This window comes from Elgaria multicarinata, chromosome 1 (genome assembly GCF_023053635.1).
Source record: "Elgaria multicarinata webbii isolate HBS135686 ecotype San Diego chromosome 1, rElgMul1.1.pri, whole genome shotgun sequence".
Classification (NCBI taxonomy): Eukaryota; Metazoa; Chordata; class Lepidosauria; order Squamata; family Anguidae; genus Elgaria; species Elgaria multicarinata.
This window is the reverse complement of record NC_086171.1, coordinates 53,916,874-53,944,025: the sequence shown is the minus strand read 5'-3', so window position 1 is coordinate 53,944,025 and position 27,152 is coordinate 53,916,874. Positions and strand designations below refer to the sequence as shown.

The following is a 27,152-nucleotide window of genomic DNA, read 5'->3' as shown; positions in this document are numbered from 1 at the left end:
CAAGGGATTCCTCTCAGCCTTCCGATGAGCTTGGGGCTGGCAGCCAAAGCTAACTCAGGCAATGAACATTAAATAATAATAAAAAATGAAATGTGGCATAATCAGCTTTCCATGACATGAAATGTTCTTTCCAGGAGGGAGCAAGAAATAACCTTCTCCCCTTTTCTTTCTGCTTCAGCTGAAGTCCCTGAAGCATTTGTGTCTTTGGAAAGGTAAGTTCATTGCCCTCTGAAGCACAACAGATGATGATCCAATTGTTTTATTTCAAATGGTTTATGGCAGGAATCAGTAACCTTTTCATAGAAGGAATTCAGTTTTCCTTTCCCTCGGCAAGAGGACCGAGATTAGAGAATGGGATGTTCACGGCAGGATATAAAAAAGGGTTTTGATTTTTAGGCCTATTTCTAGTATAGTATGGACTAATGTGGGGACTTTGTGGAATAAATGAAGATCCCCAAAGTTTCATGTTTTTATTATTTGTTGCCATTGAAGTGTATGGTGTTCTACAGAGTCTCAGAAGACCCCTGCTCCCAAGGAGCTTTTAATCTACATAATGCCGAGATTATCCATTTGTGTATGGGAAAACTCTCTCAACCCGTTTCTCTCTTAGTCTATAGGCAGACTGATACCCTCCAGTCATTGTGATACTTTATTTCCCAGAATCCCTGACAATTGGAGATGATGGTTGTGGTTTATAGGTGCTGAAGACCAAAATATCTGGAGGGCACCAGGTTGCTCTAGATGGTCAAGATGCTTTACTGCAGTTTGACTGACAGGATCTGCATCTTTTTCTGTCTGCAATACTGTTCTCTGTTGGAGTGCTTTACTGCCTATGCTGACCCATTTTATAGGATCCCACATACTCCCTATGCTGACCCATTTTATAGGACTCATATATACCACTCTCCTCTGTATGTTCACACAAAGGCAGTCAATCTGGCGCAGGGGTGGTAATGAAAGAGACATCAACATGAGTACAAAAATGTGGATTTTAACATAAAATGTCTTACTATAACATTTAAGAGAAAATATGTTTAGAAATGCATCGTTTGTGAGAAAATTAATTCAAGGATGTGTTAGGTTATGAATGTTCATGGGAATTTGTAAAAGAAAACAGGTTACTGCAGAAACATGATAGAACAGGCAAAGAATGAATGCATGTCAGACCAGTATGGGCTGAAAATAGACTGATCCATCCATCCTTAGCTATAAAAATATATAGAGTCCTTGGAGTAAGGATTGAAGCTCAAAGATGATATCAAGAGTTGTGCCAGTCAGGGCAGAAACTTAAGAGATCACACATCATCATTCTTTATTATTTGTTGAATGGTTATAACTGCACCATTTCAGGAGATGGGTTCTGATGATGTTCTATGATGTGGCTTGGGTTGCATGGTTCTGCTATGAATCAGTTCAGGTTAGGTCAGGTTTCTGAAAACACAAGGCAGAAAGATCAGCTCCATGGAAAGCTCTGTCAGTGCTGGAGCAGAAAGCTAGACAGGGTTTCTGTGGGCCTGTTCAGACAACACACTAAACCATCGTTAGGCTGTTAACCCTTTTGCAACAAATGTTTAGTGAGCATGGTTAAACTGGTTAGGAATGGTTCACATGACATGCTAAGTCATGGTTTTAGCTCAAAGTGCTTAACCACAGTGGCTTAACATGTAATCTGAACAGGGTCTGTATGTTGCTCCAACAAAGATCAGAGCAAGACTGAGTTTTAAATAGAAGTGTTGTTGGATTTAGGCTGGTTGGGCCCACCTCCATACTGGCTGAGGGTTTTTCTCTTAAACAAGCTTGGCCTGGCCTGTTTTAGGAATCTCCAACTGCAACAAGGCGGGAGTGGCTTTGGCATACTAGTTTCCTCAGGACTTGAGTCCTCAAAGTTTGGTAATGCAACCTCCTCTAGGTGCAGGGAATTGGCCCCTGAGGTTTCCTGAAGAACTGGGTCCTGGGGAGGCAGAAGCCTTAGCCTTATGATGTCTTTCCATAGCTGAGTCTTCTCTCTGAACCATTAATTCTGGAGCTTCTTCTTCTGAGAAGAAGGTGTCAGTATCCTCTGAGGATCCTAGTTGGATCCTCTGAGGTCCTAGTTCATGACAATAGCCTACTAAGTGCTCTGCACAGTCATAGTGAAGTGGGAGAAAGAAGAGCCTAGGAAAGCTGTTCTTAAAGCTGAATATCACATCATACACTCCACAGTGGATTACAGGTGGAGAATCAGATGTCTGAATACCTCCCCCTCCACACACACTGTAAATCAAATCTCAAAACTTTTCAGCACATAAAAAAACAGCACCTCAGCTCTGCTTGGCACCACCCTCAGCTTGGCATCCTGGGTGACTACCCAGTGCACCCACCTCTAAGGCCAACCCTGGCCAGGGCAAATGCAGCTCTCAAGCCAGAAAAAGTTAGAACTGTTCGATCTACTCACTTTCCATTGATTGGAAGGTTTTGATGCAAGGTGAACGTTCAGTCATGCAGTTCTCCAGTTCAAGTCTGAAATAGTATAGCTGAAGGGTTGTATTGCATGAAATTTCTAATTGCACAGTTCATCCCTAAATAGAGAGGTCATATATTGGCACATACCATCATGGCTCCAACGACAGTGTGTTTTGCACAGCGGTTCATTCCATCCTGGCACGGAGTACTCTTCCCTCTTCCCCTTGCAAAGATAAATTAGAAGAGCATATTGGAAACGCACAAGACAAGCCATCTTTTATTCAAACAGAAGCCACAGACGGCTTTTTCAAAGTTGAGGGCAAACACTTGCCATATAAGCAATCAAACATTCGCCATCATCAAAGCTGCCGTTTGGCAGCCTGCTCGCTGAGAACGCCCACCTCCCTCTCAGCCCATCTGTCATTTTATCACTCATATTGTGTCATGGTGGAATCCTCAATTTGATGGCAAAATGAAGTGGTGACTGTCTGTAATGCTCACTAAATCCAGTACATTAGCACAGGGCCCATAAAAATAGCACTCCTTCTCAACTGACATTACAAATGGGATCCTTAAAGATATCTACGAACACCTCAGCTGCAAAGCTTATAACAGTTGCTTATAAAGTGGCTACTGCTATCTCCTAAAGCTATGCTTCTTCATCTTTTTGAACCTAATGATCCTGGTTCCCTGCATAAAGCCTTTCTTAAGCAATTGTATACAGCAGCGAAGTCATGCAGACTGTGTAAGTGCTGAGTCTCTAAAGCAACCAAATAATCAGCAGTGGGATGATAAAATTTGGGAGACCATGATAATGTATAAATCTACTCAGCAAGTGCAGGAAGCAAGGAATCCTAATATTGAGAAAGATGGTGTGGTACCCTGATTTCCATTTGATTTCCTATGTTGAAGCCCTTCAAACATTTCATCAAATTCCAACCATGTACAGTTGCTTATATTTTTCTGACCAACACTCTCTCACACAAGCAAATATATCTGTTTTCTATACTACATAACTTGTATTTTCATTCTTTCATTAGATAATGAGCTCCTACTTAAGAGAGCAGCCCTATCCATGCTGGGAGTTATATGATTTTCTCTCTCTGTCTAAACATGCATAGGCTTGCACCCTTAGACTGCTTTACTATAGCTGTTCCATAAGCATGTTGGTGATGGACTAGGAATTATAATTAGTTCATTTCATTATTTCTTTACTAAAGTTGTTATATTATATATATTCTTTTTGTTACCTTTATTTTTATTTAACTTTACTTCAAAGTAAAAAACAAACAAACCCATGATGAAAAAACAAGGTGGCTATCCTCATCATCTATTTGTCTAGGGTGACCATATGGAAAGGAGGACTGGGCTCCTGTATCTTTAACAGTTGTAGAGAAAAGGGAATTTCAGCAGTTGCCAATTGTATGCATGCAGCACCTGGTGAAATGCCTTCTTTATCACAACATTTAAAGGTGCAGGAGCCCTGGCCTCTTTTTTATCTATCCTCTTTTCCATAGGTTCACCCCAATTTGTCTCCTTATTTTCTCATAGCAAGAGTTTTTTTTCTTTGCCTTTTTCTTTGCTTTTATTATTTCTAAGAGTGTCCTGAACTTGCTCCTCCTCTTCACTATTGATCACCTGACTCTCACTCTGGCCAGGTGATGGTGTGGAGGAGGAGCTGCCACAGACCACTTGCTCACTGGCTCTGTTCCCATCAACAATGAAGCAACGATGAGAAAGAGGACGAAGAGCAACAGCAGCTGGGGACAATGGTGGTGAGAAGGTAGACTCACTCAGGGAAGGGGCCCATTGAGGATGCCTTGCCTGAGGGCCATCAAACACCTTGATCTATCCATGATGAAGGATCTATCCTCCAACAATTTCTATGCCATGAAAGTAACATCAGAAGCACTCCCTATGATAATGTAACCAACTCTGAGAATACCATTTATGAAGGTACCCATGTTAATCCTTCACATTTTGTGTGTTTCCTGCTAAGAACTCGTGTTTTGTAGGAACAAAGAAAGGTACATTTGTAAACTGCATTCTAAAGGCTTTTGTGTTTGCAACATTACAAGCATACTGCTTGCAGACGTTGGGCTTGATTGCATTAATTAAAGATGTAGTATTGTTCAGATTTCTTTTTCTTCTGGGAAACCAGATCACAAATGCCCTATTAGCTATAATGCAACACAGATTGTTAAAACAGTATTGTTGTCCTCAATCATGTTAAATTTACATAAGCCAGGAACTACAAAGATATAAAGAACCATGAACAGAAGCAGAAAATATAACAATGTTGATCTCTGGATTCTTGCACAAGCTGGAGAAATTCAGAAGATTTCTTGTCATGCGGCACCACAGCATATCAGAGGTTGTGTTACAGTATGAGAAACTTGGCGAAAAAGGAAGATACAGGCTGTAGTCCACAAACTTTAGTAAGCCATAAAAAGATCTTGAGAAAGATCTTGTGCAAAGCCTTGCTTAAGAGCATCCAGAAATGGAAGAACTTCTCTGAATTTTGGGTCACTTTTCTCAAGCAATGTTTTTCTGCTGGGTTGAAAATATCTCTTCCATGAATTGAAGAGTCTTTCTGCTCATGGACGGGCACCTTTTGAATCTAAGCATGATGTTTCATTCCTATACCCTCACCCACAATTCTGAGTAAACTATCCACCCAAGATCACCTGCATTAAGATCTTAACAGCAGTATTGCTTGCATTAGGGATGGGGAACCTCAGGCCCAGGGGCCAGATGATCAAGTTCCCTTTCTATGGCCCAATCTGCTTTCTTCCACCATTGGTTGTTTGGCAGTTTTCCAACTTTTGTGTAGTTTCCCCCATTCTGAAGGGTTGAAATCCTTTCCAAAGGCCTTATTTTTGGCAGTAAGAACTTTAAACTACAGTATGCTGGTATGTTTTTATTTATTTACTAGCTGTACCCGGCCACGCATTGTTGTGGCTCAGTCTGGTTAAATGGAAAAGAAAGAAAAGAGAAAGCGCATGTTTCTAATATGTTTAATTTCACAATGCTTGTGGGTATACAAAATTTTTTGTTGTTCCATTGTCTGTGCAGATATAGAGATTCTCTGGTTTGCCAACTCTAGAACACGCAACATATAATTGTCCATGTGAGAAGCAATCTGTGTCTAGATCTAAACCGCACAATTCTAAAGATTGGCCCTGAGCTTTGTTGATGGTGATTGCAAACGCCAATGGAATTGGGAATTGCAATCTCTTAAATTGAAATGGCATATCCGTTGGAATCATAGGAATGCGAGGAATGAGGACATCTTCACCTTTGAAAGGTCCTGTCAAGATTGTGGCTTCTACGACGTTGCTCAGTAATTTTTTTACTGCAAGCCGCGTGCCGTTGCAAAGCTTTGGCTGGTTGATATTTCGCAACATGATAATTGGCACGCCAATTTTCAATTGCAGTACGTGCGGTGGCATCCTTGGCAGATCGAGTGAATTCAAAAATTCTGTTGGATAATTAGCCGCTTCATCTGCTTCCACAACAGTGTTGATGGATTTGTATGTGACTGCCTCGCTTTGAATGTTAGACTGAATAATATTGTTAAGTTCGTAGACGTCTTTGTTCTTGGCCGCAAGAATAGCTCGTTCACTCAGTCAATCATGATTCTTATAATTGGTTTGAATATTGGGGAATACTTTTTGAACCAATTCTTCTTTTGACGTCACTAAATTGCAGAAGTTATGAGGCAATGAAATTCGTCCTGAGGTAAGATCAACCGGCATCTTTCCGTTCCCAATTTCCAGCAATTGACGTGAGAATATCTCAGCTGATCGATCGTTTTGCAGCTGGACATGCATATTTGTAGTTAATTTTAATGTCTTTACGTGTCGCCACAAAGTAGAGTATTTCAGGGAAGCACTTATTTCGTCCGCTGGTATCGATCGAGGAATTACAGGTAATGTTTGCCTGAAATCTCCTGCAAGCAATATTAATGCATTCCGAAATGGTCTGATGTTTCCACGCAAATCTTGCAATGATCGATCAAGAGCCTCGAGCGATTTTTTTTGCGCCATTGTGCATTCATCCCAAACAATAAGTTTGCATTTTTGCAATACTTTTCCCATGCCGGATGCTTTGGAAATGTTGCACGTGGGAGTTTCAATGAATTGCATGTTCAATGGCAATTTCAAAGCGGAATGAGCAGTTCTTCCACCTGGTAGCAATGTCGCAGCTATTCCGGACGACGCAAGAGCTAAGGCTATGTCATTTTGGGATCGAATTGCTGCCAGAATCAATGTAATTAGGAACGTTTTACCAGTTCCTCCTGGCGCATCTAAGAAGAAGATTTCTCCAACCCCGTTATTGACAGTTTGCATTATTTGATCATAAATGCCATTTTGCTTAAGCATTAGCTTAGGAATATTTGATTGCACATACGACAAAAGATCACCCGTGTTGTAATTTTGTTCATGACGCAATTCTTCATGGAACGAAGCACACGTCATTTTGACATAATGTGAAGAAAGCAGTTAACGTTGTAGCCAGTGGATTCAGGGCTATTTGTTGCACATTTGCAGCTGTGAAATAAACGCATTGTCCATTTTCTAGATGTACTGCTAAGTGAACAACAGCTGGACTTCGTTCATGTATGGGAAATGAAAGAATTCGCCATACAGCTTCATTGCTGCTTATGTATCTTCCAGCCTGACCAGCATGTGTTGCTTTTACGTCCAACAGATGGCGCTGTTTTTTTAAAAAAGCATGTTTTTACCTGTCACATCTATATAATATAGGTATATAAAAACACGCGCGTATTCGAATGCAACGTTGTATCAAAATTTCAAAGCAATCAGTGAAGAACTTTCGGAGATTTAAGATTTTGAACAAACGAACATTTACATTTTTATTTATATAGATAGATTGAATTTTTGGCACCACAGCCTTTGCCTTTGGTCTTGCTTTGTGGCCCGAGAGCGTCTCTGAAATTGAATTTTGCCTTCAGGTTGAATGAGCTCTCACCCCTGGTTTACAATGTAAAGTATCCCAACGTGAAACAGGTATGAGGATAGACCTTCTCATTCATAAATTACAATCTTTTAACTCGCTCGAACCTTAAAGGTAGTCCATACGTCTAAACAAAAGTTTAAAGTTAGAGAAAAATAGATAGTTATTAATTTGAAATTAGTGATCAGGTAAAGACGCCCAGGATATCAAACCAGAGTATATATGCCCGCAAGTTGCAGGGCTTCACATTTTTCTTTAGGCCTAAATCAATGGGTATGTCTACACCAGCCCTACATCCCGGGATCATCCCAGGATCATTCCTGTGTATCCAAATGCCACACAGGGGATCCTGGGAGCAGGCAGGGATGATCCCTCCATTTTCGTGGGATAATCCTTAGGTGTAGAAAGGGACAATGTGGACTGTGCACAGTTATTGGGTTGCATAGCCAATGTGTGTAGCCTTGGGAAATAATTTTCAGGGTTAAATGTGATACCTCTAGATTCTCATTTCGTCTGTCTCATGAAAGAGAGAGAAGAATTAGCATAATTTACTCCTATAGCAACTGAAAGTTCCACACATGTTTGGATGAAAGTATAACTATATCTGATCTCAGCTAGCTTTTTTATATCCATGACAATCATAGCCCAATTGGTCAAAATAAGGTAAACTATTCGGCAGAGGTGAGGGAATTCCTTCTATCAAATGAGCTTCAGTTTTTGAATTCTCTTTCTGCTAGTCACTTTAAAGAAAGGATGCTTAAAACTTGTGTATTTTAGAAACAAATCTGTTCAAGGATGTGTGTGTGTGTGATATATATATATATATATATATATATATATATATATATATATACACACACACACACACACACACACACACACACACACACTCTCTACAGGCAAGTTAAATGAGGCAAATTAATACAACATGTTCAAAAAAATCTTATTTTCCAGAATATTTACAAGTATAATATTTCTTAGATAAATTCTTTTGGCAAGGAGTAGCATCAGAGAAGAAGTATGTGTAAATGAGGTAGGGTAGCTTTGACTATTGGGGGAACAGCATTGGGGGGGCATGCAAACTCTATAGAACCATTTAGAAGCAATCAAGCAGAGCACAAAAGCATTACCTTCTGAACACTAGATCCTGCTACACAAACTGCTCTACAAAAATAGGAGGGATTAGAAACTTGATTCCTTAAGAATGAAATCACTTAAAAAGTCTGGGTGCATGGTGTAGGTGCATGACGTACTAGACCCATATTTCATAGTGATGTAAGGGATTTTTGATATGATTCAAAGGAACCGAAGTCACCTTATCCATAGCTAGGAATTAAAAATATAGACTCTCCACTGAAAATATTTTAGAGATATTATTATTATTATTATTATTATTATTTACATTTTTATACCACCCAACAGCTGAAGCTCCCTGGGCAGTTCACAAAAACTAAAACCATTCAAAGTATAAAACGAACAGTATAAAAACATAATATAAAATACACATTAAAATTGATTAAAAACATACCATACATGATTAAAACATCTTTAAAACATCTTTAAAACATTCTTACCTTGGCAGCTACAGGGCCTGTTAAGATGACACTGGGGACTCTGTGGTTAGCTTAACTATGCTCTTCTATGGTTAGCACTAACCACAAGCTGTATGTTTGCACATGACACTGTTAACCCTGTCTAGTTCCTGGTTTTCTTAACCACACACTAACCACAAACCAGTTAGATGGGCTCCTGAGTCCCCTGAATGCTCCACCCCATATCCCATCAGCCCTTGCACTAAGAAAGCTGGCAGTTGCACAATTTAGACTGCTCTATACTGTTAGCTCTATGATTTCAGCCCCTTAAACCACAGCTGCATTGCATAAGACACCTTAAGCCAAAGTTAGTGCCGCTAACGCTGCTGCAGAACAGGGTTAGTGAAGCTGACCACAATGTGGTTAGCGCAGGCACCTAGTTAAGGAAAATGTATGCCAGATGACACCGTTAGCTCTGCTGCTTAACCAAAGTCCCTTAATCAGCACGGTTAATGGTGTCATCTGACCGGGGGCATAATTTTCCTGCATTTCCCATTCTCAATACTCTGGCTATATTAGGAACCTTCTGAAATTGGCCCCTGTTCTATTGCTGTCTTTTATCTGTGCAAGCTGTCCCCAAGCAACTTTTATCAGATTCAAAAGCATTAATATGATGATGTATCATATCTACTAATGCACATTGTATAATGTTTTCTCTGTTGTTGAATGATCCATAAATCAGCATCATTACTCAGCCTAGTAAATTGCATCACACTGTGTCTTGGGTGGATAACCTTCCTTAAGAGGTGGTAGGCAAATTGGTTTTGTATGTCAAATAGAAACTTAAATGTCTCCCAGGGTCAGGGATCATCCATCTCACTTTTCATGCTCTCTACAGAGAGAAGTGATTCCCTTTTAAAGGAAAGTGTGTTTAGGTTTCCATTATTAAGGATCAGCACTCTGGGACCAGAAAAGTCCAGAGACGCAATCTTCCAGCACTGATCAGCTCCATGGTATCTTTAGCCTGCCTTTCCCTAGTGAGAATATTCCCAGTTGTTTTATCCTGCATATATTAAATTAAGAGATGTTTTCCGGCATGTTGAAGAGAATCTCTTTTGTAGTTGATTTCCTTTTTTGTCTCTTTTGAGGATGTACTGCAGCGAGCTACTTTTATTTTAGCATTATAACCATCCAGAATCTGATTGTCTGACTATCGAAAGTGGTAAACGAAAGGAAACTTATTTTTTTTCTTTGTTTATGAAGATTTTTATGGCTTGCCTGAACCCAAATTGGGTAAATATATATATTAGGGGTGTGCATTGGATTTGGCTGAATCATGCATTGACTCGGGCTGCTTTGGACTGGTGTTGGTAATTCCTGAAGCAAAGTAGACTTCGGTCCAAAGCAACTAGAACTGAAGAAGAAATCAGCTTCAAGATAACCCAGGCTGGCTTAACCCAGGATGGATTTCTAATATGTTTCAAAACATTTAAGCTACTAAATGTTCTGCCTGGTGCTGGCTTCAGGTTTTGGACGGCTCTTGGAGATGACACCATTAGTGCCCCCCTCCCTCAATGAGTCTACCTTCTTACCAGCTCTGTTGTCAGCTGCTGTTGCTCCTCATTGTTAGAGAGTGCAGTCCTATGCATGATCAGTTAGAAAAGAAGTCCTACAAGTCCCAACATGCCCCACACAGCATGTCCCAGAACTTTATTCTGCCTAAACACACGTAGGATTGCACCCATGACCTGCCAGGAAGAGCGCCATTGAGCAAATAGGCAGTGGTATCTACTACCACTCCTTCGCACTACCTCCCATGTCTAAGCTAGAGTAAGAGGAGGGTGTATAAGCAGGCTGCAATGGTGAGGAGGAGCAGGCCCACAGGACTCTGCTGGGGTGGGCCCTCAGTAAGTGCTCGACCATGCCAACCCTTGATGCCAGATTCACAGTAAAGTGCTTAAACTATTTGCAGCAGCATATAAGCTTTACCAATAGGGACTGAAATAGATGTTTAATACTTAACTAGACAAATCCATCTCTTCCCAAGTTGTGCTGAACCAGTGCTAATTAAAGAATGACTTATCTCTTTATGTGTAGACATTTAAAAGTCCTAGGGAAAAAACTCTCTGCTGAACTTTATTTTATTTTTTTTAAAGCGAGAGAGAAAGAAAAGACATTTTCATTAGCTTCCACTTGAAAATGACATATTTTAAATATTGGACTCTGATTATATGGGGGTTGGGGGTAGTTTGCTTGCCAGTAAAATTAAATAGGTTCTGATTTTGCTCATAGAAAGAAAGCATAACCTGAGCATGTGGTAAGCAATGAAGAATAGCAGGAATGTAGATAATATACCTGGAAACTCAAGTGTCTATAGCCCTTTTGGTCCTTTCCTATGCAAAACTAATTGCTCAATAGCCCAAAGTAAAGATGAATGAGGGTGGCAGGAAGAAAGTAAATATCAACTAATTCACCTCTAATCAACCGAGGACCAATTTAACACGAATACAGCAATTAGCTTCCATAGGACATAATCATGGTTGGTACATCTTCCGAGAGACTGAGAGCACTGTCAAAACGTGTCCTGCTCGTCATGACTGGTTACAGCTGTTCTTATAGGAACAGGCACAGAAAGCCTTGTGTCATAGTCTAAATCAAATAGAATAAAGGAAAAGAGGATAAAGTGGAGGAAGAGATTTTATTACTACTCCCACTGTGAATGATCACATATTTTGCTGAACATATATATCAGGGGGGAGCAATGTGCTGCATTCTCAATTGCAGTTCTGGGTATTTCTCATAACCCAGTTGATTTAGGCCATCTGAATATATATTTAATATATATATTAAATATATATATTTAATAATATCAATTGGAATCCCATTTCTGTGTTGTGAGTTTTCCAGGAATTTTATATATATATATATATATATATATATATATATATATATATATATATATATATTTCCTGGAAAACTCACAACACAGAAATGGGATTCCAATTGATATTATTAAATATGGGCAGAAAACACACAAAAGGTAGTTATTCCAACTTAGTTAAGGCAAAGTACTAAACTATGGGAAAGTCTCCTGCAAATCAGTATAAATTTTGTGAAAGTCCCAGCCATTAATAATGTAAAGATGGCAGGAACACTACTTTTGTTTTCTCTGGGTCCTCACCACACTTCTAAAATGGCAAAGACTTTGACAGAACATTCTGCATTGATCTCACAGCTGAATACAATGGATTGGTATTTGAACCATTCTTCAAAACCTTGGCTTCTCTTCTACTAGATCTTATAATAGTGCATGTGCCATTCTCTGATTAGATTGGCAATATTTAGCTATAGATTTATTGTAAAATAATCATTTCATGTAATGCGCAAGCTGGCTCACTTCACAAAGTTGGAATGCAGTGGTTTAGGTATGAAGCAGTTAGTCCCCACTTCAATATTAGTCTCTGCCATCACAACTCACCTGAGTGTCCTTAAGCAAACTGCAACCTCTCCACTTGAGGCTGCCCTCCTGCAATATGAGCATAGCAACACTGATTTACCTTTCAGTGTTATTGTAAGGATGACTGAGATAACTTATGTGAATTGCTTTGAAAACCTGAAGATTTGAAAACACCATAAATTATGATAGTGATTTTCTGTAAGCCTATACACATGGACAAACCGATTTCTCCAATACATATAACAGCTGAACTTTCACATAGTTAAAGCTGGTTCTATATCAGCCAATCACAGGGTTGGGTTGAAGCAAATTTATCCTCTGTAATTGAAGTACAGTGGTGTTCCTCAAAGCTCTGGAGCAGATGCTGAAAAAAAAAGCAGTGCTTGTATCCACTGGTATTGAACTGACTGACATTAACCCAGGGTCAACTTGTGTTGAGCCATTGCCAATTGAACCCCATCAAGTCTAAGAATGCCTTGGGTCGTAGAGTGCCGTCATACATATTAAATGAGACTACAGGAGTGTGATATTTGCTTCCTTTTCTTTTTTCTGTTGAAAGGTAGGTGAGTAGGGGGGTACGCTCCACACCAAAAATCTGGGGGTCTGCTGGACCTATGACAAACCTCCAAAATCACAGTGGGTTTAGGGGGTGGTTTAAAAACTGTCAGAAACTAGGGGTGTGCACGGACCCCCCAATCCGCTTCTCTTCCAGATTAGCAACTTTCGGATCGGGTCCGCTCCGCTGCGGAGCTCCGCTCCCCCCCATAGACTTGCATTGAAATCCAAAAATGCCTACAACTTTTTTTCTGTTAACATTAGAAACCTCAAACATGGTACCATGATAGCTTATCCATATATACACATGCATGCCAAGCCTCAAGCAAATCCAAGCATCCCCTGATTTTTGGGGGATTTTTGAAAATCTGACACCCCATTTTCAGAAATGGGATTTACTCTGACATTTTTATAGATAAAAACTTTGAAGTGGGCACCCTCACGGATGCCATCTAGATCCACATTCATGGCAAGTTTCAAGCAAATCCCATCATCCCCTGATTTTTAGCGGGGTTTTTAACCTTTAAAGCATCACCCATAACCCCAATTCACACTCCTTTCGATATAAAGTAAAGCTTTGTGATCCTTGCTTCAGAGTTGATTGACTGCATTGTGATCACAGCCATTATTAAACAACAAAATAATAACGTTAATAATAGCAGTACTAATTAATATTAATAGCAACAACAACAACAATAAGGAGTTGAACCACAATGAAAGCCTGCCTGACTTCACTGAAGAGGAAAAGCCAGGAGAGCTTGGGCTATGGGGTGTATAAATATAAAATGTAATAAATAAATAAATAAACAAAGGAGGGGTGGAATTAAAAGCAGCAGTGTTGCTGAATAAACAACAAGAAGAATTTTTTTTAAAAGGCTATGTCTGTCTTTTACCAGTAAGAGGAAAGTGGACGTGCCCAGGGGGAGGGGGAACTATGCCAATTTGACTGGCCCTAAGTAAGTACCAGTTACCTGACACTTCAACTCATGACAGGTATAGCTTCTCCACTGGTTAATCTTTGGAGGGTTCTGATGACCCTCCAAGGACAGGAGTGTGTGCATTGGGCATGTCCACATGCCCTAGAAGACCTCATCCCCTTGCACCACATCTATTCAGTTGTTTACCAAGGTTAGGGTGGGTAGCAGTGCTGTGTTTCCTATCTGTTATTTATTTGCTTAGTATATGATTTCAGGTTGTGTTTGTGCATTTGGTGGGGCTACTGTTTAAAAAAACACTGGGAAAAGTCAGTTCGGAGACTAAGAAAGAAAAGTTTCCCAGTATCCCAAGTTACTAAGTATCCCATTTTGCTTATCCCCCCCTCCAACTTTGGGATTGGAGGATGCTTCATCAGGTGATCATGATTGGGAGTCGAATCTGCCTCTCAGCACTTCAAAAAGGTACCTCTCTCGCTTTTTTACCCTATTTTTTTTAAATATAGCAAGCAAAGCACAGCATGCAAAGTGCTGAAAATAGGATCAAAATGACCCCTTCCCATGACTCTCTAAGCACAGTGAGTTTCAAATAGATAGCTTGAAAAACAAAAAAAGTTATCCACTAATCTTTTCTGCAATGCAATCCTATGGGCGAAAAAATCCAAAATGGCGGGCGGAGCACTCCGCAAAAAGAGAAGTGATCCGCTTATGGTTGCTTCTCTTCGCCATGCTTCTCCAGCCCCCCGATCAGCTTCTCCTCCGCCTGTAGTGGAGGCAGATCACCCCGATCCGCTTCTGCTTCTCCGATCCGAGGAGAAGCGGATCAAACCCCTATCAGAAACCCATGCTGCAGTTAGAAGATTGTTCAGAGCCCCGAATGGATCCTAGGTCTGAAGGTTTTTTAGATTACATGAGGGGACATTTCATGTTGATGGACGGTGAACTGAACACACTTCCATATTAGGAAGACGCCAAGTGGTGAAGGGTGGGGGAAGTTTTGAGGTTGACATCTGTGGCTAACCAATAGCCACAGTCTCCTCCCTGTCCCCCACTTCAATCACAGTGCTCAGGGTGAGGGATTGCAAATGATTTAACCCATTTTTCCCAATCCTGGAACTCATTCCATTGCTAACTCATGGAGCCAGAAAGAGTCCAAGTTCCACTCCCCATATGCACTATTGATGTTGGCTGAAAGGAAGGATTGAGGGAAAATGGCTCACATTATGAAAATAATGAAAACCATTCCATGTAAATGAGTTGCCCCAGGAAGTGATGATGACTGGCAGGCAGTGTAGATCCATACAGTCTCACAAGCCAATATTAGGGTATGGAAAATAATCTTGTGTCAAAGGCTGATCTGTATACTGCAAGTATGGATGCAACTCGGCCGGTGTAAAGTCAAGAGAAGAAGGGATGGTGAGAGAAAAGTTTACTAGTACTAGTATATCTCCTGTTTTGAAGACAGGACTCAAGTTTATATGCTTTGAAATATATGTTTCTTCTTGTCTGACCTCTCATAGACCCCATTTCACCCCATTAGAGCAAACGATCAGGGAACAGATCTCTATTTTTATAAACTGAAGCAGATCTCTATTTTTATAAACTTAAAATCCACAACTGTGCATCAGCAAAGCAAAGGATAAAAGGTCCTGCACAGTTGTGTGTGTCTGTATGGGGGTTGAGGAGGTTGAGAGGGATTTTTTTTTAAAAAAAAATCCTAAAATTCAAGGGATGAAGGGAACTGCTTTAAACTTGGCATAGCTAAAGCCCTACTTAAGAGCTACCAGGGTGCCAAGTTTCATCTCTTTAACTTTAAACATGACAGAGATGTATGCATTGTTGTTAATTCCCATTGGCGATAATAGTGCAGTTCTCTGAAAATGGAGTGGTTTTCCAACAAATAATCTGGTGGTGTGGGGAGACAGAGCCGCCCTGAAGATCAGGGCAGGGAATTGCCTCATCGCAGCACTGTCCCAAATTTCGGGGAGGAGCAGACCTGCTCTGCACACCCTTATAGGATAGCAAGTCTCTCTAAAACCATAAGGGATGATCATTTAACATTAACACTGTATGGAGGAAATGCCTTCTGCATTAATCAGGGAGAGGTTCCTTGACACTCTCTGAAATGTGTTACTCTTAGTGTTCCATCAATATTGCATTATTCAATAGTATACCTAGAAGGAATAATGGAAACAGATTGCCATAATTATCTGGATAGCAATATCACAAGCCAATTTCTAAACTTTAATGTTATATCAGTTTTCATTAGGATATAAAAAGTCCTGAATATCCTCTGTTGAAAGAATTATACCACGGAATCCATAGTGATTTTGGAAGAAATATTCACAAACTGAATTGGGTAACCACTCGTGGGAGAACACATTTCTCTAGGTGGCTTCCATTTTGTGACTGATGTGGGTGTGTGATCTGTATTATTTCAGTGTCCAAAATAACTTTTGGTTGGATCCAGATTTAAGCTGGGAATTGACTTCCTCACCTGCTCCTTCCCATGGTAGCCCTTCCAGCCCCTTATAATAATAATAATAATTATTATTTATTTATATAGCACCATCAATGTACATGGTGCTGTACAGAGTAAAACAGTAAATAGCAAGGCCCTGGCGCATAGGCTTACAATCTAATAAAATCATAGTAAAACAATAAGGAGGGGAAGAGAATGCCAGCAGGCACAGGGTAGGGTAAGCAGGCACAGGGTAGGGTAAAACTAACAGTATAAAGTCCGCACAACATCAAGTTTTAAAAGCTTTAGGAAAAAGAAAAGTTTTTAGTTGAGCTTTAAAAGCTGCGATTGAACTTGTAGTTCTCAAATGTTCTGGAAGAGCGTTCCAGGCGTAAGGGGCAGCAGAAGAAAATGGACGAAGCCGAGCAAGGGAAGTAGAGGCCCTTGGGCAGGCGAGAAACATGGCATCAGAGGAGCGAAGAGCACGAGCGGGGCAATAGTTAAAATACTTAAAATACTTAAAATACCTTAAAATACTAGACAACCAAATAATTTCTGGTTCCATCCCCAATCTGGTCTGACAGCGTGGAGTGGCCTTGCAAATGCTAGATGCAGCTTCTCCATATGCCATCTTTATTTGAGGAAGGCCTCACCTAGAAGATGATCCCCACACTTTTGCAGAATTAGAGTAATGTAAGCATTTTTTTTGCTCTGGTCTTCTAGGTCCAGTCTTTAGTGGTCTGATCCTATGGGAGTTTGCTGGAGAGGGATTATCATCAAGGATTGAGCATGTCCACCTGCCTCACCCAACCATCACCTTGGAGCCTGAATAAACCTGCTGCCTGAAGACAAGATTATGGTTATTTGAAATTGTTTCTATTATATTTTCTTTCTTTTTTAAAAAATATTTTTATTGATTTTCTATAACTACATAATAACCATACTTCTAAACAATACAAACAATACATAATAATAGCCCCATAATAATACATACTAAACAAATTAATAAACATACATTCTTTTCACTTAATTCTACTTGATCTAACCATTGATTAACATTAACATTAAAGTGCACCCCCCAACCCAGGGATCTTATTCTGATTTCCAAAATCTCATTGATTCTTCTGGAGGTGTTTTCCCTCTCCCCCTTAATAATACAAAGTCCAAAAACTGTTTCCATATTACTTCAAAATCATTCGTTTTTGTCATTCCTCTTCTAACTCTGATGTTACATGTTAATTTATCATGAATAGCAATATCCCATATTTCTTTATACCAATCTTCTATATGATAATCCCCTTGAACCTTCCAGTTCCTGGATATCATTAATTTTGCGGCTGTTAATTTTTGGATATTGTTATATTTATTGCTGCTTGATACCTTGAAAATTAAATGTATTGTTGTTCGTTATGTTGTATGATGCTTTGGGCATAATTTTGTGGATAAGTGGTATACAAATAAGCAAAAAAAAAACAACCCCAAACATCACATTTATAAATGCAAATACTTAAAACCCCATAATTAACCATTTAGGCAGTACAACCAATCAGGGAAGGCCTGCGTGAAGAGATGGGTCTTTAATTGTGCCTAAAACATGCTCTAGTTGGTGCTGCTTCAATACTGGAGGGGAGAGCATTGCAGGTCCACTTCCAGGTTGATGCAAGATGGCAATTTGCAGGCCGAAACACAATTAACGAAGGCCATGGCTAGATGAGGGCTTATCCCAGGGAATGCCCCGGGATCATCTCTGTGTGTCCAGATGACACACAGGGGATCTTGGGGGCAGAGAGGGAGGATCCCTCCATTTCCCCGGGATTTTGCCCTACCCTTCTAGCCCAGTTTTTCTGTAGTCCTGGGCTGATCCTGAGACCGCGGAACGTGTGGCTGGGTGTCACAGTTTGTCCCGGCTCCTTGTGAGTAACCATGAGGAGCCGGGAGCCGGGCATCGGGGGTGTGGTCTGGTAGGGTAGCAGGGAATTTTTTTTTTTTAAAAAAACACTTACTCTTTTGCACACAAGCGCTCGTGCGCTCCTTCTCCTTTAAAAACAAAAACAAAAACAAAATGGCGGCTGTGATGGCGCATGCTGTGTGTAAACGAGGGCAATGACCTCGTGATCATAAAATTGTGAGATTGTCACCCTTTCACCCCCTCGTCTAGCTTTGATAACCTTAAGGATCCACAGGTCTATATTGGGGGGAGGTGATCCACTAGGTCACCAAGCTGGTCCCAAGCTATTCTGGGCTTTCTATGCCCACCACAAGACCTTGCACTTGGCTTGGCAGCTACTGTGTAGCCAGTACAGTTGCTTCAACACCAGCGTAATATATGCATGTCCAGGCGCCCCACTCAGTATCCTGGCCACCATATTCTGCACCAGTTACAGCTTCCAGACGAAGTGAAGGGGTCACCCCACATATAGCACATTGCAGTAACTTAAATATGAGGTTACCAGTGCGTGGACTACAGTGGTCAGGCTATCCCTGTACAGGAAAGGGCATAACCGGCATTCCAGCTGAAGCTATGTATCTCTTCTTTTGAACCTAGTCAAGAGCAGGCAAACTCATCAAGCCCCATACCCAAGACTCTCCACCTTATCAGTATTCTGTTCTCAGTTTGTTGGCCCTAATCCAACACATCACTGTGTCCAGGCACTAGTTCAGAATATGCACTGCCTCTTCTGATCCAGATATCACAGGGAGATAATAACACGTGAAGGGGACTTATATGTCACACTAGCTTTCCAAAGCTAAACAAATTAAATCTGGGAATCCAGGTCCCCCGAACTGTCCCAGGAACCCCTTGCCTTCTCTTAGAGGTTAGATCCAGTCAGTATGCAAAAGCTGGATGGAAAGTTCATATTTTTGTGCAGCGATCTTTAGGTACTGCTGAGTTTCAGAGGTGAAGTCACTTCTGCTTGCTGACATTTACTTTTATCTTTCAAAAGGACACGTTGACAATTATAATAAGCCTGGCTTCTGCATATAGATATAGACGTCCACTTTCATAATTATGCACAAATTAAAGACACATTGACTGTGCAGATATTGAGTTCTAAGGAATACTTGACACGAAATGATTGCCAGAGTCCTGCATTAGGGTTTTGTTTTGTTTTTTTAATTGTATTTGTGTTGTTTCTGGAAGACTACAGTTCAGATATTGAAATGCAAAACAGTAAAAGTGAGCAAAAACAGAGCAAACAAGAATTTCAATGAGTTCCCTGTTTAACCTCCATTTGTTTCTTATTGTTTGTGCATCTGCCATATCAAACCCTGTATCCTTATCTCCCCTGCTGAATTCAATCTAATTAAAATTATATAGCATGTTTCAAATTTCAGCATTCTGTGTATTATCTAGGGGGTATTTTTGTGTGGGTGTGTTTTGTTTTGGGGGTTTTTTGGTCGGATGATGTAACAGTTGGGTGAAGCCAGAGAAACTCTACAAAGGCTGCAATCCTACATGCATTTTCTTGGGGGTTAATCCAGTCAAAGTCAATGGGGCTTACTTCTGAGTTGGTTTGCATAGGATTTTGTTATAAAGTAATAAATGAGTTTCAATTAATAACAGCATATCAAAATGAAAATCTAAGGATGGAATAGAAACTGATGTAGTTGAGGGAGACAACATAAAGTTGGGGTCTCTAACCTTTTGGGGTCAGTGAGCACAGTTGGAATTTTGAGAGAGGGTCGTGGGTGCTCTTCAAAAATAGCTGCCATGGGGTGGGGGTGGGCTTGCCCATTCATAAAATGGTCGGGGCACAAAACACGCAGCCAGCCATAGTGGGCATAGCTGCTTGCAAACCACTCATTTCTCAGAAGGCAAGAGTAAAAGAAAAGTAACTTGCACAAGAATCTAAGTATAAAGCAGAGGTGAGGCAGAGAGGCTGGTGGTCACCAAGAGAAGTGCCCATGGGCATATTGGTGTCCACAGGTAGAAAAATAGAAATAGAAATAGGCTTAGGTTGGAAATCTGCCTGATTGTGAGATCCAACGCCAACTGTTGGATTAATTTCTATAATTTGATGGAATGTCATGGAGTTAAAAAGAAAAAGAAAAAAGTCCCGCATAGGGCCAAATTGCAGTAGTCTTGTTGGAAGAGATGTAGAAAAGTGAGAGGGCCTAATTTTGGGGGGCTTCCATGTAAGTGCATATAAATAAACACTTGAAGTTGATTCCCCCCCCCCAAGGTTTTGTTTGTTTCTTTGTTTCTTTGTTTCCACTGCAGCTGCTTGGAAAATAAGCTCAGATTTTTCTGAGTTTATTTCCCAACCCCCACCCACTGCAGGCTCTAACAAAATAATCCACCATTCAATTTGAAAATGGAAAATAAAATCGGTCAGTTTGTATGTGCACAAAGTGTATCATGTATTATTTTCTGCTGATAAACTAAATAAGCTACTAAGCCTATTTCTATTTTGGGACAAAAAGTTAGCGATGATAAAACTACTAAGAGATGTTGAAATAACCAATAACCAACTTGGCATCTTTGTTCAGCTAAATCTGATATAGCTTGAGAAGAAGTTTGGGTCTGCAAAGAAATGGGGAAGTGTTGATGTTCTGAATCACTATTTCTTTAGATAGTGTCATATATAGTTTCATCACTAGATCACACTGGACTTATCTGTATCTGAGTGGAGTCAGGAAGTTCCTGTTACTGTGTCAATCTCCCTCTGGGTGGCTTCACATGACATGCTAGCCTATGATGGGTGACTAGCTACGCACTGTGGGTTACTTGCAAACAAGCCACACTGCATGGTGAGCGCACTCACGGGTGATCAGGCAAACTACCCACAGTGTGTTCAAAAATGGGACTGAATTTTTTTTCCACACTTCCCCATGCCTGGGAAATGTGCATAAATGTTTTTTTTTAAAGCACAAATTCCCCAGGCATTGCAATTCCCCCGCCCCCCAGTCCCGTTTTTGCAGACAAATTCCAACACAACTCTATGTAGCTGGTGTCTAAAGATGCTCCATGCCAAAAACCAGGGGTGGGATGGGGGCAAATTCCACCCCCCACACCAAGGACTGTGTTTGCCATCACACCTGCCTTGCACCCCCTAGCCTAATCAGCTGCCCTCAAGTCCATTGGAGAGTGTTGTCCTGCCAGATTGGCAGTGTTGTCAACTGCCAATCTGGTCAGCTTCTCTACATGGAATCTGGAGGGTGCCATTTTGTCATTTGCCTCAGGAAGCAAAGTGTTTTGGGATGACAAGCACTGTGTTGGAGTGGGTGAGGAGTTCGTTCCTATGGAAAGACTGATGTGATGTCTCCTGTCTCTTGGGTCATTTTAACATTGGCTTTGGAGTGGCTAGCAGGCCCTGCTATTTGTTTAAGCTTTCTTTCTCTGGACTATGCAACCAAGACACACCAGAGGTTTTCTTCCCCTTTCCTTTTCTTTCATTCTAACCTCCACTATTTTTGGTCCTTTCCTTTGCAAAACAAATTGCTCAACAGACCCAAAGTGAAGGAAAGATGAGTGAGGGTGGGAGGAAGAGAGTAAATATCAACTAATTTGTCTGTAATCTACAGTGGACCAATTTAACACAAATACTTCAGCAACTAACTTCCATAGGGTATCATTATAGTTGGTACAATGTTTTCTTCCAAGGGACTGAGAGCAATGTCGAAACCTATCCCGTTCATGGTGACTTGGTACCAAATTACCTTGTTACAGCTCTTCTTGTAAGAACAGGCACATAAAGCCTTGTGTCATAGTCTAAATCCAATCTCACAGGGGGTGTAAAGGTATATAAATCTGGAATACAAACATAAATGGTCATATCCATGTCTGACTATGCCGTTCTTGAATGACAATATAATTCTGTCTTGGAACTGTGAGAGGACTGAATTGAAGACTGCTAAGCAGCCATAAAGGGCTATAGTGAGAAATGAGTATCCTTCTATAGAAAATAAATAAAGGAAATCTAACAATTCATTTTTAGCTGTAAAGCTTATTGGGGTATTTTTCTGGATAAGCTCTCTGTATCTTCCTTTAAAAGATCACAAAGGGGAGACATTTTGGAATGCAGAGAAACAGTATAGCCACTATCTGAAATCAGAGGCTAGCATGCTGGCCCATTGAAATCAATGGAATAAACATGCCAACCTTGTTGGTTTGTGGTATGTATGCATGTTAGTCATCAATTTAAATCCGGGTATCAAACCTCTTTGAGCCCAAGGGCCAAATTCCATTTCAGAGAACCTCTCATGGGTCACATTCCAGGGGACAGCAAAGGCAAAAGGGGCCAGACCAAAATACTCCCAAACCCAGCATATTGTAGCTTAAAGCTCTTTCTGCCAGCAACTAAGCCTCAGAAGAAGCATTTCAACATTTTAGAATGGGGGAAACTGCCCAAAAGTGTGGGAACCACCAAAATGATGTATCACAGAAAAGTGTGAGGCCTCCTGGGCAAACCCAGAGTGCAGGATTGGGGCCAGAGGTGGACAAGATTTGGCTGGTGGGCCTGAGCTTTGACACCTCTAATCAAAATGCTCCAAAATAAGGTTGAGCATATGAGGCTGCCTTGCATCCAGTCTGACCATTAATCTATCTAGCACTGATAGATAGATTAACACAAGTTGTCAGACCCTGTCCTGAGATCTTTTTAGTTAGAAATGTTATGAATTGAGCCTGGAACTTTCTGTAAAGGTGGTGTTTCTCTTTGACTAAATTATGAGCTCCTTAAGAAATGTATATTACTATCACTCTTCTCTTTCCCACATAGTTCAATTGAAGATTCATTCAATGCATGGTAAAAACTACTTTCCAAGAATAGTGTAGAGTGATCTTAAATCAGCTATAACAGTTCAGATCTTACCAGCTTGCTACATTTGCAAATAAAGTTTTAGGTTATATCTGCTGTCCTCCTATAATATCAGCGAATGTGGTATAGCACAATGACCTGTGATGTTGTGAAAGCAGCATGAAGCAACCCATTGCTATTGGCACTGTTATGCAGATGTAGCAGAGTAGTGTAATGCCAAAGTGGAATTGGACCTAAGAAGAGCCATGCTGAATCAGACCAAGGTTCTATCTAGTCCAGCATTCTGTTCACACAGTGGCCAACTAGCTGCCTGCGTGAAGCCACAAATATGACATAAGTTCAATAGCACTATCCTACTCATGTTCAACAGCAACTGATATACAGAGGCATGCTGCCCTTGGCACTGGAGATAATATATTGCCATCATAACTAGTAGCCATTGATAGCCTTCTCTTCCAGGAATTTGTCAAATCTCCCTTTAAAACCATCCAAATTGGTGGCCATCTCTACATCTTGTTTTAACAAATTCCATAGTGTAATTATCCACTTTGTGGAGTAGTACTTCCTTTGATTTGTCCTGAATTTCCCACCGATCAGGTTCATGGGATGACACTGGGTTTTAGTATTATAAGAGAGGAGGAAATGTCCTATTACCCACTTTCTCCACACCTTGCATAATTACATACACTTCTATCATACTCATCTTTTTTCTAAGTCAACATTTCCAGTCTTTGTAATCTTTCCTTGTAGGGGATTTGGTTCCAGCCCCTTGGTCATTTTGGTTGCTGTTTTCAGTGCCTTTTTCCAACTCTACAATATCCCTTTTGAAGTGCGGTGACCTAAACTATACATAGTATTCCAAGTGTGGTCGCACCATACGTTTGCATGTGGGCACTATGATATTGGGAGTTTTATTTTCGCTTTCTTTTCTAGTTATGCCTAACATGGAATTTGCCTTTTTCAAAGCAGATGAACACTGGGTTGACATTTTTATTAAACTGCCTGCCACAACCCCAAGATCTCTTTCTTGGTCTTGATGACTTTCATGGCCATTGGGATGAGATGGTGGTGTGAGTCTGTAGTGTGGTATCTCTGTGTCAGCATAGAGCTGATATATGATGTCATCATCTTTCACCAAGAACTCCATCCAACGAGCCTTTTAGTGCACGCTTGTTACTGGGCACTCATGGATTTTTTGCAGGTCCCTCACATGATGTCGTCTGCTTCTTGCATGCCTTCTGTCCCTCCTGGCCTTCCTTGCGCCACAAGAAATACCAGAAAAAGTTGAGTTGCGGCTCTCTCCTGCTGTGTGTGGGAGAAGCAGCGTGATTACAACGCCTGACTGAATGGGCCTCATGCTCATTGTTTACTTTCTGTTTTCAAACAGAAAGTAACTGAGCAACAAAAACAGGGGCGGAGAAGCCATGGTAGCCAGCTTTTTTCCCAAGTGTGATGGAGCTTTAAGTCTCTAGAATGAAGTTATCTGATCCCGCAAATAGTGCATGTTTGAGGGACTTCATAACTATGAAAGACCTGGGCTGAAGTCTCCTGTCCTTTGCCTGGGTATGGATGACACCCATACATTCACTTATGGCTTTGTCCATGGAAAAGCTGGCATGGAGTCAGCATGCAGCAGAAGCTACAAATCTGAGCTATAGTAGCCAGCAGGTTTAATGGGATTACAATTGACACATTGCATAGTGGGAGAAATTTCTCTCACTTCCCTCTCACAGGATGTTGCTACAGCGGTGTCAGCACTCCGTAGTCTATGCACTGACAATTAACTTGATTTGTGCTGGTGTGCTATTCTCTACTTTAAGGCTGCAGAAGGCATTTGAGCAACCAGCACAGCTTTTGGATGCTTTCACCTTGGATTCGTGCCATGGATCTTTATTTGCTGTGGAGCATGAGCCTGGATTTATCAGCATCACTGAATCCAATCAGTTCCAGATGCTGCCTGATTAGGTGTTCTTCCTGCATATGATTTCATCATCTTTCACTTAGTCTCTAGAATGAAGTTGTCTGAGCCAGCAAATGATCCATACTCTAAGGACTTCATAACTATTAAAAGCCTAGGCTGAAGTCTCCTGTCCTTTGTGTGGGGATAGATGAGACCCACACATTCACTTAGAGCTTTGTCCATGGGGAACATAGCCAAAACAGTCTCTTTAGTTTTATTTTTTTGCTAAAAATGCATCTATATTGCTTTTGTTGTTGTTGTTCAAGTCTTCAAAACCTGACTTGTGCAACCCCCCCCCCCGCAAGAGACTGGTGTCAGAAGAGCTGCCTCTTATATCAGAGGAATATGTCACTTGTTGTGCTTTCCACCAAAAGGAATAATATACATAGCAAATGTAGACATTATTAACTCTTATTACAGTACAGGATCGTTCAAGTTAATAGTTGCAGGAACAAAATCCCTTCTCAGGGACCGAAATAAGTTTCTGCAATATAAGGTGGAATGCTCTGAGAGTAATACTGGTACTGCAGGACCAGATGAATGTTTACAGGGCAATACTGCTAAATATCTGCAGGAAAAGAAAGGAATATTCACAGAGCATGGGAGTAGCTGCAGAACCAGGGGAGGTTGCCCACAGAGTGCTATTGGTAAATAGCTGCAGGATCAGGGTGAATAACAAAGGCAAGTGGCTGCAAGATAAGAAAGAATGACTACGCAGTGGTGCAAGCCATGTGCAGTCAGGATGATATAGTACTGAGTTTGCTGTGGAAGCGGGAAAGTCTTTTCTTGGCCTATTGTCATTGCATTTTCTGTCAGCTACTGTCTGCATTGGAAGGTCTCTTTTACCGTTTAGCTACCAGTCTTCTCCTTCAGCTTTCTAACAAGCTCACTGGTCACTTTCCCTTCTAACCATTTTTTTGGGTTTTTTTGTGGGGGTATCTTACAGTTTTTGTTCCTTGCCTGATGTTCTTTCCAGCTACACCTCCTAAGTCTTTTCTCTCTCTCTTTGACCTTCTCGCCACCCCACTTCCCCATACATCCTTCATTCAGTCTTTTATCCAGTGCTTCTGTCCGTCCTCTTTCTTCTCTCTGAGTCTTTGAGCCATTTAAAGAACTCTTGTCCTGATTCTTCATTCTTCTGTTTACTCAGCCCTACCTGTGACTCACTACTGTTGCTGGGCAAAGAAGGAAGCCTGAGGGATTGTATGGTGACTCCCAATTGCTCCTCACACTGAATCATTGTATAGAACACAGATCAAGGTAGCTGTGCAATCCATGAGCTTTTGTGGTCAAGCTAGGGAAGTTTCCCCATCCAAATTTCCCATGTGCCGCCTGAATTTAACACAACACCTGAAGGGAAAATGCAAAGCTACCCTTCCTGTAAGAAATGAAGGGGTTAATTGAACTCTAAGCTGCCCTTTGTGCTTTCTGTGGACCCTGCAAGAGGAAGTGGCTGACTCACACATTCCAGAGAGATGTGGAATGGCAGGGAAGGGAGATGGGATTAGGTAAAGGTATCCTGTTTATCCCACTTCTCTCACACAGGTTGTGTAAATGTATTCCACTCCCCTTTTTCTTTGTGCATCCCACCCCCTTCATTCCACTCCCCTTTTTCCATTGTCAGCTGACCCTATGTGAATAAAAGTGGTGTGCAAGCTCCGATCAGGGTCCGACCCTGTTTGAGTCGCACCTCAGTATACTGATACGTGGTGTCCTCTGCAGTGTTTTTCTACGCTCGTCTTTCGTACCTAAGGTCAGGGACAAGAACCTGCCATATTTCTAACAATTTCTGGTGCCGTGACTCGGATCCGTCCCTGAGTGGGCTGCGGTAGTCCAAAGCTGCGAAGGCACGGTGGAAGAGAAGTCGCGACCGGCTGAGTTCAGCTGTCTCTCCAACGTGGGACCGCGCTTTGGAGCTCCGTAGAACCCACTGGTCGGAAACGGGCGAGGCTCGAGCCACTGCAGACGCGCCTAAAAGGGTCGGCCAAGGGAACGGAAGGAGTGCACCGAGACCCGGTGAGTGTGATCTGTGAAACGCCAGACACATAGAGGGAGGGCAGGGTCTGCTTGTG

The 27,152-nt window shown here is 41.2% G+C and overlaps 1 protein-coding gene across 1 annotated transcript in view; it reads right to left on the bottom strand.

Annotated features, from left to right (window-relative positions):
* The window catches only part of LOC134395506 (kinesin-like protein KIF15), a 33,925-nt gene extending 7,711 nt beyond the window's left edge, over nt 1–26,214 (bottom strand). Inside the window, 2 exon segments of the mRNA XM_063121705.1 lie at nt 22,021–22,111; nt 26,118–26,214. Coding sequence (XP_062977775.1) covers nt 22,021–22,111; nt 26,118–26,214 — 188 coding nt within the window.
* Nucleotides 26,215–27,152: the final 938 nt, after the last annotated feature.